This window comes from Eurosta solidaginis, chromosome 4 (assembly GCF_040869045.1).
Source record: "Eurosta solidaginis isolate ZX-2024a chromosome 4, ASM4086904v1, whole genome shotgun sequence".
Taxonomy (NCBI): domain Eukaryota; kingdom Metazoa; phylum Arthropoda; class Insecta; order Diptera; family Tephritidae; genus Eurosta; species Eurosta solidaginis.
The window spans coordinates 27,282,490-27,296,312 of record NC_090322.1 but is presented as its reverse complement, the minus strand read 5'-3'; the positions used below and the strand labels follow the sequence as shown (position 1 = coordinate 27,296,312).

The following is a 13,823-nucleotide window of genomic DNA, read 5'->3' as shown; positions in this document are numbered from 1 at the left end:
GGTAAGGTTGGCAAGAACCCCGCCCAGCCGACATGACTAGCTACAGAGCACCAATAGATCATGCCGACTGCCTTCCTTACTGCTCCATTAAAGATGCGAAACCATAACAATATATTTCAGTTACATCTAAGTATAATGCGTATTGAAATTTAGTGGTACTAATTTTATGCGTAGCAATTTCAGAGGTGTATTTAAAGTTTGTCGCTTAGCAGTTCATATAAAGTTTAAGCGAAAACGTATATAGATGAAAAAAAACACAGCTAGTATTAAATCACAGAAATATAAAATATAAATACACAATGTAAATATATACAATCATCCAAATGTAATTTAAGCATAGTATGTAAGTCATAATTAATATCAATAGATTAAGCAATAGTAAAAATGTAATTAAAAGAAAAATTTAATGTAAATCCACTGCAAAACATCCACCGTTGGGGTTTTGGCACCATAAGCAACTCTACAACAATCTTGTCACATAGTGTATAAGATGCGATCACAAACATCTTAACCAATCAGCTGTATTCATATGAATACGCACAAATCCACAAAAAAAAACAACCGACAGGCGTTCTTTGCGGTATTTCTGTTTCTTTAATAAGAGTAAATCAGTGAAATTTATAATTATATTTTCATTAAATCGTGTAAATAAGATTATATTAATGTACCAAATAGCAAAAAAGAAGTTCTTTATGCAGTTAAAATAACGTAATTGTGCCGGAAGAAAATGCAACCAATGAATCAGTTTTTCGCGTATAACGGGTAAAAAAGATTAACTTCCGCTTCCGTTTTTTTTTAACCTAGATGTGAAAGTGCGTCTTGATAACTCACTCGAAAACTTTGGTCCGAATTGCGGTGGGAAAAACTATTGTGAAAATATTCGGTGCTTTTATTTAAAAAAACTTTAGTATCAAGTATCATAATTCGGATTTGTGCTTTGAGCGAGTGTGGATCGATCGGGAGCTATTGTTCATTTTTTTCTTTGCGAAAAATTGTGTAATTTTTTCTTGGTAATTTTCTGTGCTTTTAGTGATGGTATAAAATCAAGGAATCATTTCTCGCAATATTTTCAAGAGGCTGCACAATTTAAGGGTGAGTGATACTCAGTATTTTGGTTCGTTTTTCTTATCATTTTATGATTTTATTCGAGATTTTTTTCATACATATGTATGTCGTTTTTCTTGGTGAACATTTTTTTAAGCTGCCTCGAGCAGCTAGATCAAGAATTTACAAAAAAGGCCCTAGGTAGCAAAGACGGTGGCGTCGATTTTTGCATTGGTTGAAGGGGATGGGGCAAAAAGATTAAAATTGCTAGTACCTTTTTATTACTGGTTTTACTGTTTTTTTTTTTTTTTAACCGCGAGAACAAACTTCCGAGGGATATTTAGAAATGGGCTGATTATAGGTCTCCTAGTTTTTGGTCGGGTTAGCACACTAGCTTTCCTTTACTTTTTTCCTACGCTATGTACAGTGAAGACAAACTACTACTGTTAAAAAACAATTCCAGCTTACATTGAGTTCGGTTAAGAATAAAACCTGCCGTGGGATCATGTACCCAAAACAAACCCATAGGAGGAATAGAATCGAAATGAATTAAATGCTACAACTACAATCGAAATTAATGTTCTTTTTCTTTCCACCGATCTAGATTTTGAGACGCTAGCGCTTTCCGATATAAAGGAGAGACCCTTTGATGATCTGACATACCCCAATCAAAAACAAGATAGACATGGTAATGAACCAAACCCCCAGTTCTTTTTGAAATAGTTTTTTAAAACATTTATTCTAATATCTACACTCTACTCAGCCCTCCTTTATTCTTGGCTTAAAAATTAAACCCTTGTAACGCTTTCAAAACCATTTGCGCCTGTAAAACCAACTCTTCATTTGGATCACGTAGCTCCACCTCGAAATTGAGTAATATCTTTACGGTCAAAATTTTCATAATAAGCAATGCATATTTTCGTCCTATGCAAATATGCGGTCCAGACGAGAAAGGTATAAATACGTTAGGCGGTAAGAGTTGGCTTTGTGTTTTAGTAAAACGCTCTGGTCGAAACTCTTCTGGTGCTTCAAAATAGCAATCATCATGTGCGAGACCGTATATATTGATCCAAAGAGTTATTCCAGCACAGTAGTGACGTCCACCAATCACCGAGTCCGTGTACGTCTGTCGTCCTGTGAGAGGCACGATAGTGTAATAACGCAGCACCTCTTTGATGAACAAGTCTAAATACTCTAGATGTTTAAGCGTATCGCTAGTAAGAATGGCGCGTATAATTGAGTGCTTTTCGAGCTCTTTTATTAGCTTGTGCTGTTCCACGGGATAATTACCAAGGCTGTAGAGTACGAAGCACATTGCAGCTGTAGTAGTATCTACACCCTGTAAGATAATCGATTGAATTTAATAAAACCTCCATCGCCCGCCTTCTCCCAGCTGCAACAACTACTCACCGCAAACACAAAGGTATTAACTTCGTCACATATATCGTTGCGGCTCAACTTCTGTCCATCGATTTCAACGGTTAACAATGTGTCTAACAATGTGCGCCGCTGCTTTCGTATGCCCTTATCGTCTGCTGCAGCTGCTGATGGAGACGTTAACTCTAAATCTCCTTGCACTTGCAGGGCTTGAATGCGGGTATCAACCACAGAATTCATGAGGTCATGTATTACAGCGAGTGAGGCGTGTAGTTCACGATACATATTCGTGCACTTAAATACGAAATCTAAACCCAATAATGGATTCGTCATGCGTTTAAAGAGCAACTCACTGTTCCTATAAGAAATTTAAGACCATTCAAGTATGAATGTAAGCGGTCACGTAATAAAACATTTTACTGACTTGTGAAAAGCTTGTGTATATTGATTGTGTGGATCAGTAAGCGAGTTCAAATGCTTGCCCATTGAAGTTTCTGTGAGTGAGAAAGAAAAAAAGTTAATAAAACTAAGTAAACGTTTCCCACGTTCGAGATCCCCACACTTATAATCACATCAAGTATGCAGGCAAAAAGAAAATGGCTTACATCTAGTGGTTTTCCTTCAGTAGCGCGCAAAGCTACAACAAGCTCATCCCCATGCATAGCAATAGTAGACGCAAAGCTGTTTAGCACGAGCGGATGAAAGGCGGGGTTCAAAACTCGTCGATGTGTTTCCCAGTGTTTGCCTGGAAAAACAAAAAAGATAGTTTAAAATAGGTATTGCTAAAACGAAATGTGAAGATTTCTTTGAGGATATAGATGAGATAAAATCATTATCCTATTATTTCTGAAGATGAATTCAACTTTTTTCATTGACTCTTCGTTTTATGCAGACTTTTATTACAATTTTATTCAGTTTACCTTGACTTATCAGCAGTCCATTGCCAATCAATACGCTTAGTTGTTGGAAAGTCGCTGGCCTCGTTAGTGTCGAGTCGTTTAAGGCTTCCCGCGTCTCTTCTGGGCTATGCAGGAATACCCATAACTCCGGTCCGAGCCACAAACGATAAGTCTCACCAAATCTTGCGCGATAGCCACACACAGTTTTAAATAACGCTGAGAATTAAGGTTATAGCATTTTTTGATCAAGCTTAATATCAGAAGTGGTATAAAATATTACCGGTTATAAGAACATGCAGATATCAATAACGTTACGGTTACATATGCACCAAATCCCCCTTAACAGAAACGACGATTATAAAGGTCTGGAGGAAAGGCACGAATGGGACGATATGTCCACTTCAAATCCGATGTTCAGGCAGTTTTCAGGGAACCCTTCAAGCCATCCTAAAGTATAAGGTTGCGAGTAAAAGGTTACAGGCTGAAACAACAGGCATAAGTAAAGAATCCCACATGCTAAACCTTCGGGGAGTAGTTTTGTAGTTACAACAACAACACAAATATCCTATAAGCTGAAAACATTGAACGGGATATTAGTATTCGGGAGAGAAGATCTTCGATACATATATGGATCTCTACGCTTTAGCCAAGAGAAATATTTAATGAGATTTACACAGATATTGTTATAATTCCGAATTTTTTAACCCAGAAATTACATTGACTAGGGTCAGACAGTTTTCTTATCGGTATCCAGCGATAAAACTAATGAATCAGGAAGCACTCACTTCTGGTCCGCAGCATCGATACCAAAGGTTTCACTTTCAATAACATGAAAAATGTTGAATCCTTCTGAGCTCCGACAAATTTTTCTCAAAATCTATGGAAAGAAGAAGCACTCGTAGTTTGTCCAAGGTCAGGATAAAACATCATCTTCTGAAAATCCATATAAACAGCTCGGGGCGAAGCACTGCTGCAACAACAACAGGATCTCCTGTTCAAACTAAGCTGAAAAATTTCTTTTGAATGTAAATTAAAGGTTATTGTGTAAAAACTCGTTAAAAATGTGTCCCTCAGGTTTTAACACTTAACTAATGAGGAGTTTAAATAATATAAAAAAAAAACTATTGGGCACCTTGTCAAAGCAGCGAGCTTGTGCTTTGCTTCATGTTTTCTATATCTTATTTTCGATTTTTTTTAATTTTTGAAAATATTCGAACCCAGTGCACGCTTTCAACTTTTTTAGCGATACCCTCTAATGCACATCCCTGAAATCATCTATTCAATTCTCCAGCAAAACAAATTCTTCTGGGCACAACCTCAATACGGTTCAACCATAGTTGAAAACAATAACTAGTAAATACAATGAGGTGTTCTCAATGCCTTCCATGTATATTTTTCAACGTTTTTTTAACACTCACTTTCTGGTTTCAATTTTGTTATCATCCGAGCATTTCCAATAAGTGGCAAGGCCCGTGGGCCTGGTATACGACGGCCAATAGTAAAAATCTTGCATTTGGTGCGTATGAAATGACAAATAACACAGGTTAAAATTAAAATCAAGACTAGCGACATTCAGTGTGATTTATATTTCTTTGAATAACACTTGTTTATAATTTTTTTAAAATAATTTTTTTAAACAATTTTTTTTCAAACTATTTTATTTCTGTATGCTGACTTGTTTGTTTTTATTGGGGGAATTGTTTAGTTTAATTATAGAAATAATTTTCTCAATTAAAATTTGCCTGCTTTGCAAACGGATATCTTTGTGCGACTGAATGGCTGTAGAATTGGAAACGAGTTAAAACAAGAAATTCTAGCTGATATATATTTACTAGGACGGAGCGAAAAACTAAGTATTTAGCGTTTTCTACATTAAGAAAGGCATTTTGACAATAGGCGCTAAAAAATGTGAATAAGAACAGAGGGGCTAAAATTCCTAAAGCAAGGAGATAGTCTCGTTGAACATAGTTTTTGAAATTGATTAATGATAAAATGCATGTCTTTATTTTCCTATTGTTGCTTTTATTTTCCCATAAATGTAATTGTATTTTTCATTATTATGTCTCATAAAGTTTTTTTTTGTAACTTATTTAATTTTTTATTCGATCCGCTTATTTTTATTTTATTTTTCTCTGTTTTAATTATTTTTTATAATTATTAAAGTAATTTTATTTATATGTATTTTTACTGGTCGTTTCATTTTATATTTGCTTTATTTTCTTAAATTTTTTTGCCTGTTCCAATTTTTATGTTTTTTTTTTGTGTTAATTTTTTTTTTTTTTATTTAAATACACTTTTCATTATTTTTTATTTGACCATTTTAATTTTTATACTTTTGTCATGTAACTATTATTTTTGTATTGTTTGTTTTTCCTTTATTTGTAAGGCATAATTTGTTTGTTTTTATAATTTACTTTTATATTTTTATTATATTCTTTTTTTTTCATTTAATTCTGTTCTTTAAAATTTCGTAATTGTATTTTATATTATAATATCTCATAACGTTTTTTTTTTTTTTTTTTATTCGATCCGATCATTTTTAATTATTTTTATAATTACTAAAGTAATTTTATTTATATGTATTTTTATTAGTCGTTTCATTTTATATTTGCTTTTTTTCTAAAAATTTTTGTTGCCTGTTTTGATTTTTTTATTAAATTTTTTTACTTTTGTCATTTTACTATTATTTTTCTTTTATTTGTAGGACATTATTTCATTGTTTTCTTTTATAATTTAATTTTATATATATTTTTATTATACTTTTTTATTTTTCATTTTACATTTAACATTATTTTATTTTTTTTTTTTTTTTTTGTTCTATAAATTTTCGTTGCTTTATTTTTTTATTTTTATTTTAAATTTTGTGTACCATTTTTTTTTTAATAATTTATATTCTTACATTTTTTACGATTTTTATGACGACCAATCAATCAATTAAGGCAATTAAGCCTAGATCAGTTCCTTTCGATTTGCGTGCAGATTAATCAAAATCGAAAGCCAATTACATACAAAACAAATGCAATTCTTAATCAATCCATATTTATTTATAGACAGCGAAACATTCAATAAAGCTGTTACAATCTCTTGCATTGTTATCGATTGTCATAAACAATGTGAGAGCAAAGAAATTTCACAAAAGAAATGTAGCGGGGTCATAGTACAAACGCGGCTGATTTTGTATACCCAACCGATGTAGCACCATGCGGTAAAATTATGAACCTGTACCAAAAATGACACTCATGCGTCATAAAGACCCCTTTGCCATAGAACTGGTTGATAATGAGTTGGGAAGTAAATAATGCATAGTTGACGTTTGTCACCGCAGTTGACATTGCCTTGTAAAAGTAAATAGATAAACCAATTGGCTGGGAACTGAGAGAGAACTGGCACTGCCGCCAAATGGTAGAGCTTTGGTTCTGAGGTAGTCAAATTTTTTGCAGGGACAGTAAAGCGAGCTCTGCCTAATTACTTACCTTTATGGTAATCTTTATTCGCCTCGTTACAAATACATACATATATATTTCAGCAAATCATCATTGACAAATTTTGTTTTAATAATTTGTTTGGCTCTTTGTTAACGTTTATCTTTATGACATTACATTTTTTTTACAAATACATTATCACGTTATTCATCTAAATGCGTAAATGGCACCATACACCTTTACAAGGTTTTTGCCACTCATGCTGTTTACATTCCATTTACACGCTTAGATGAATTTCATCATTTCATGTATTTTTATAATACTACATATTTATAATTTTAAAGCAAGTAAATACACACAGTGTACTAACTAGAGCACATTTAAAGCGTACAAATAAATGCTACAGTTCTTTGTTGTCCTGTGTCAAGTGACAACAATCACATGTTCAACAATTGTCATATTTTTATTTTTTGTTGTTTTTTTTAACCAGCATTTTGAATTTGAAAAATATTCTATAACAGTTAAATATACTACCATGGTTTAACTATATGGTTGGCTCATCTCTACAGCAACAACATACCTTTGTTCAGATTGTCAAAATCTGCGTGTCGGTGTTATACGAAGGGAGGGATTTGACAATCCCTATGTCAGTGAAATGAGAAAAATAAAATCAGCTGATGAGATGAGCCAACCATATAATTGAGCCATGATATACTACTTGCCTTATATATTTTTTTCGACATTTTTTAGCAGGACTTTTGGAGATTGCGTCTAATTACAAATCAAATTTCCAAGAAAACATTCTTATAAAATGATGAGTGGTAGAACTCCCTAATTTTTAACTATACAATTTGTCGTGATTTTAACTAACGATTTCTCGCTTACGATAACGATAACCAACTCAGTTTTAATATGGCTAACGAGGTGACCATTATAAGTTTGAATAGAAGAATAATGGAACTCCAGCTAATGCCGCTGCTAGTCTTAAAATTATCTTCTAGAATTAAGCGCCAATAGCTGATCAAAGTAAACCGAATATCTATAAAAAGTAGTTACCAAATACCAAAATCTTTATTTTTATCGATTTACTAATCTATCGATCATTGTAAAAGAAGTTAGTGAATCCTAATACTGATCAAAGATTAACGAGTATCGATAAAAAAATTGTTATTGAAAGGGGAAATCGGAAATAGGTCAAATTTGACGACAGACGTGGCCATATCATGAAAAAATCGTAATGTTTATGACTCAGTGTATAGCGATAGCGAATATCGTTAAAAAAATTAAAAAATTCCAATACAGATATTGTCGCTTTAAAGTCAATTTTCTTACATTTAAACTAAAAAGAACTTATGCTTGGTTTGCACTAAGTCAAATTTTACGAGAGACATGGCCATATCATGAAAACGGCTTGTCATACAACATCAAATGCGTTTATCATCCATTTTAACTACAAAGGACAATTAAATTTACCAATAAGTGAAAACGACTATTACCCAACGGTATGGCAAATTTGATTTTAAGGGCCAGATTATGTGTGACGCCGTGACGCCGTCTGTCGCAGTCATTCACATTCATAGTCACCACTATCTAATACTAAAAAATATATTAAGGCATTCAGGTTTACTGTCACTCACTGAAGTGATTGAATGTTCTTATATGATCGGATGTTTGGTTCGCACTAAAAAAATTACTCGTTGCGTTATACATAATTTTCCCCTAAATTTAATTTTCACCTAATAAAAACCAAGCCTTGGCAAATAGCGCAATCGTTATCGCAACAAAATAAGTAAGTTAATTCCACTGAAGAGCTGATGCTCACTAATTTCTTTAACTTGTGATAATATTGATATAGACCAAAATCGCCTAAGCTGTTAAGTGCTAATTAAGAAAGTAGAGAAGGGGTTGTCACTTGACATTGCTATGTTAACCTAACTCCTTTAATACCGATTTCATCTTAAATGACAGCATGTTCCTCGATCTACTGCAACAGCCGTGAAACCAGTCGCATTTACTCAATAACAGCAAACATTGACAAAATATTTGACAGTAGTGGAATTCGCTTACTTTTTTAACGAGTTTCGTGGTTGATATATTGGAGAATTGGTCGATTTTGGTATTCAGTAACCACATTTAAATGATAATTTAAGATTGTCAAAGACATTAGCTAAATTTCCATTATACTGCAATTCAAACTAGCACAATGGTTATCGTAAGCGAAAAAACGTTAATTAAAATCTCGTCAAATCGCATCGTTATAAGTTGATGAATTCCACCGCAGTTTTCATTAGTCAGTTGTCACTAGTCAGTCATCACTGGTGAGTTTTTTATTTATTTTATTTAATAGTTTTTATTACCAACATCATATAAAACATGATAAACAAATCCGTATCGGAGAAAGGGCTTAACTCACATTTAAAATACTTTACCAACGAATATATATTTGAACTGCTCTTTCGCCTGACTTTTTATTTTGCATAATATTATAATATTATTTTTTCATAAAGTATATTTTTGTCACATTGTATAAAAATGAGCTAAGCCTTTTCTGCAGCACCTTCAGCTGTCAAAAGGCAATATGCTCAATTTATCATTCGTAAAAGAATTTATCACACATTCCATAATTCTGAAAAATAAATTTATAATTTATATATCTTTATCGCTTTTTTTGTATTCTTTAATCGCCGTTTTTTGTTATATCAAATAAGTAATCTTTCCCCGTTTTTACATTCCATTTCTTTTTTATTTCTTGTTTTCTGTTACTATAACTCCTTTTATTTTTATTTATAAGTTTTCTTCCTATCCCCTTTCCCCTATCTCTTTTTTCTCTCTTCCTCACCTTCTCTTTTACATAACTATATGTATATATCTCTTTTTTATCACTATTTATTTTCATAAATTTATTTCTATAGCTACATAGTTTCCACTGATATAATTTTATATGTTATATGATATTTATTCAAAAATACTTTTTTTTATATATTTTTTTTATCTATTATTTAATAAATGTTTAGTGTACATATTTACTCCATTTTGCGATGACACAATTGGTTCTTATCTTATTTTGGTTATTTCAATAATAACAATAATTCATATATCTGCTCGTTGGTTTTCGTAGATGTCCATACTAATAAAATTTGATTTCGTTTTATTTTTCGTTCATTTTATTCTTCTTTTATAATCAATTTCTTAGGTTTAAATATGATTCATATGTGTCCCTCTGTTTCTCACTTAAGTTCATTTCTATCATTGACGGATGTTGCAATCCAGCTTTCTCTTCATCTCTCTCAATTTTTCAAATTCCCTCTTTCAGCTCACTTTCTCCTGGTTATCCAAGGCGAATTCAGTACCAGGTGTTGTTATCCCCACAACTGATTGCTTCTTCTTGATTATTTCCCGTACAGTTAATCGAAATCAATTAACATTTTCTTTTGACTTTACATTCTTCTGCACAAAATAAAATAAAAAGTAAGAGATAATTTTGTGAATTAGCAAACAGCCTGAATCAGCTGTCAATTCGCTGCTCGATTACTTAAACCATTCGGTTGGGTGTACTTGGATTTGTTAAAAGATGGGCTAAAGAGTTCGATGATCCGTACCTCACTAAGGTTCTTTACACATCGCTGGTTCGTCCAATACTCGAGTATTGCTCATGCGTTTGGCCCCCTGTTTCTCAAAAGCATATAAAGCGTCTTGAGTCAGTTCAAAAGCAATTTTTGATATTCGCATTGCGCGGCCTTAATTGGGACTCAAGTCTCCACCTTCCTACAGAAGTAGACTTCTTCTTATTAACTTACCCACTCTGGAAAATCGGAGAATATTACTGGCGGTATTGTTCATTCATAAGCTCATTATTGGAGAAATTGATTCTGCGGACCTTCTCAGCCGCTTGTTTTTTGCGGTTCCCCCTAGAGTATCAAAACACTACGTTCCTTTTTATTTACCCCTTTGTCGATGAAACTTTGCTAAAAAATAATCCTCTTCTTATCTGGTGCGCGCAATACAATGACTTGTATAGCTGTATCAATCTTGAATGTACTTTTGCCGCTATACGTAATGCAATACTTGCCTATCTAATTTAAGAGATACAAGCTATTTTAATTTTCCGGCATTTATTTCTTCCGTAAAAAACAGGCACTATCTCGTATAAGGATGGAAGAACATTTATCAACATGTATCATTAAGAAGGAACAAGACAGTACTGTGTTGATTGGAATCTGGTGCATTCCAACAACGTTAAAAAACATGCTTTTTCATGAGTCATTGACCGGAATGGTATGCATTCTAGCAGTATAATCTTATGGGTCAGGCATCGAGCTGATTGGAATCCGGTGCATTCCAACAACACAGGTCATGTTACTTTTTTATGCCTTGTGATGGCGTATCCTCATTACACTACTCTTAGCACTGCCGGATTCCCATGACATGCTGATGTGAATCTTGTTGCATTCCAACAGCAAGATTGGAATCCACTGCATTCTGAAATCATGCTGAGCGGAATCTGATGCATTCCGCCAGTATAAGATCTCGGTATAAGATCATATTTTTGCTCATATTTCTTATTATTATATTCTGAAATTAAAGAGTAATGTTCAATAATATATCTTTGTTTGTAATATAACATTGTTGAAATCTCGATATATCTTAAGTTTTAACTTTTGAGTTGTATGTTTATATATCTTTTATATTATGCAGTCGACCATAGTTTGTCGTAGACTTTAAATAATAAATAAATAATAAAAAATAACTCAATAGTATTTTCCAAACATTTTTGTAAACTACTTATATATTTCATTAGTCATAAGTTTTAAAATATTTGGCTTAAATTTTAAAACTGAATATTAATATGTAATCTATACACACATCTAAAAGAAAGGTTGGTTTGTGTCTCAATTTCTGCGTAATTTATGGCAAGTCAAATTTTTTCCCACGAGCAAACAAACAAATTTTCTGCCATTCGCTACAGCCGTTCTTATTTGACAGTTTTGTAGGTCTGGCCATTGTAAATTCATACAAGTGGCGAATTTGAAAAATTGTGTCTTGTTTTTGGAATAGTAAATAGAAAATTGTTCAGACAACCTGCCATTGCTGCGCAGATAGATCAATTTCGAATGGTGCTAAGCCTTCATCATCAGTACGCTTTAGGCACGCTGCGCTAACCATTTAGATATCCAGCGGTGGTTTATTTGACTGACAAATTGCTACTTATATTCCTTCTTACCAACTATATTTATTCAGTGTTGCGCCATCTGATACTTCCAAAAAACAAAATACAATTTTTCAAATTTAGAAAAATTAAAAAATAACAATAATTATCATTAGAAAAAAAAAAACTTATTGTTCTGGCCTTGAGCTCGAATCGAACCTTGAATCATTTATCAATAGGCCGATAAACACAAAAACAATTGATAAAATATCAAGATAAAAAAATATTTTAAAATTTATTAAAAACGTCAAAAATTTTAAATACACAAAAAATTAATTAACAACAAATACCAAAACTTGTAACAAAATAAAATTAAAAAAAAAAAAAACAGCAAAAATCGGAAATAAAAATTAAATATACGCAGTTTATAGTACAAAAATTTGCAGACGAATAGAAACAATAAAAAATATAAATGAGAAATTATAAAGACAGTATGATTTGTTTTCAAATTAAAAAATTAAAAGTTTTTTAATCCGGCCTTGAGCTCAAAAATATAAAATAACAGTTTATACTGACGGCCAAAAGAGAAAATAAATCATGCAAAAAACGGAGAGCACACCGAGAAGTTGAAGACGCTACCAACGTCTACAAGAACATAAAGAGAAGTTATGACAGCAAAACCCGAAATCAAATAAAGCAATACCAACTCTATACACATCAGTCCACGAGGCTTTCAGGGTCGACGTTGTTTCTAGAGAGGTGTAGGAGAAATGGAATAACACCAAAATTCATCAATGATGCTACTAAAAACATTCTTTATATCATCAACAACAACAGCAACAACCACAAACTACCAACAAAACTGTCAAACATCGTGAGTACATACATAGAAAGGATCAAAGCTAAACTTTTAAATATAATCATCGCAATAAAACACGAACTTCTACGTAAAAAAGGAAAAGAGGTAAATAGATTAAAGACACAAATAACACAAGATCTCACCACAAAAGACTCTACGGTATTTTTCATAAGTGAAGAACTACTGACAAAGAAATTAAAACGAACATGAAAACTACACAAGTCAATATGAAGAGCTAAAACAGAAACGAGAACTGTTGAACACTAGGGTGATACCGGAATGGATTTGTAATACGACAGACGTACAGATACCTACAAATATTCAGTGGCTTCTTTCCCTAGGCCCTAAACATGCCCTACCGACGGAAGTAAGTGCTTTCCTCTTTTTAAATTGATATCGGACGGAGAGAATTACATACAGACGATTAAAGAAAAAGAGAAACAAGAGATAGAAAGGAACAACTTGACGACACTTCTGAAAAATCACCTAGATATGACGAAAACTTCCGTTAGAGATAAATTTACAAAAGACACCCTGCGCTCCACTAAACAAGTTTTAAAGAACAACGAACAGCTTCTAATTCTCAACGCAGATAAAGGAAATGCTACAGTAGTGATGGATAAAATCGAATATGAAAAAAAGATGCGGACAAGGGTAAATGATATTTCTATGTACAAAGTATTGAAGCGTGACCCCACTAGTAGACTACAACAGAAAAATAATGAAATAGTGGAAAAACTGTACAATAACAAATCCATCGACCTTAAAGAAAAGTACCGTCTTACCTGTAAAACAGCGAACCCACCCAGAATTTATGGTCTGCCAAAAATCCATAAGGCAGGGATTCCGCTGAGACCTATTTGTTCGTCTATTAATACTCCGTCCTACAGTCTATGTAAATTCGTTGTCAAATATTAAAAAAACTAACAATGACATCCAAATTTAATGTAATAGACGCGATAGATTTCAAGAAAAAGATAAAAAGATACTTATGTGTATGATGATGAGAGTCTAGTGTCGTTCGATGTTGTTTCCTTGTTTACCAGTATCCCAGTTGATTTGGCCCTTGAGATCAT

At 32.8% G+C, this 13,823-nt stretch overlaps 1 protein-coding gene across 1 annotated transcript; it reads right to left on the bottom strand.

Moving 5' to 3' along the window:
• Positions 1 to 252: 252 nt before the first annotated feature.
• On the bottom strand, positions 253 to 5,613 carry Cyp311a1 (Cytochrome P450 311a1). Its single transcript, XM_067780949.1, has 6 exons — positions 4,739 to 5,613; positions 3,342 to 3,536; positions 2,984 to 3,166; positions 2,846 to 2,915; positions 2,455 to 2,779; positions 253 to 2,383 (listed from the first exon to the last, which is right to left on the bottom strand). Exons 1-6 carry the CDS (start codon positions 4,890 to 4,892, stop codon positions 1,826 to 1,828), a joined length of 1,485 nt encoding a protein of 494 aa, XP_067637050.1. The 5' UTR covers positions 4,893 to 5,613; the 3' UTR covers positions 253 to 1,825.
• Between the last annotated feature and the right edge of the window lie 8,210 nt (positions 5,614 to 13,823).

What these genes read in the sequence shown, in the direction of transcription:
- Cyp311a1 (XM_067780949.1), bottom strand. Translation starts at nt 4,892, where the DNA reads ATGTCGCTAGTCTTGATTTTAATTTTAACCTGTGTTATTTGTCATTTC. An exon ending in TGGACTGCTGATAAGTCAAG is followed by an intron (nt 3,167 to 3,341) that starts GTAAACTGAATA and finishes TTGTTTTTCCAG; the next exon opens with GCAAACACTGGGAAACACAT. An exon ending in TTAATACCTTTGTGTTTGCG is followed by an intron (nt 2,384 to 2,454) that starts GTGAGTAGTTGT and finishes ATTATCTTACAG; the next exon opens with GGTGTAGATACTACTACAGC.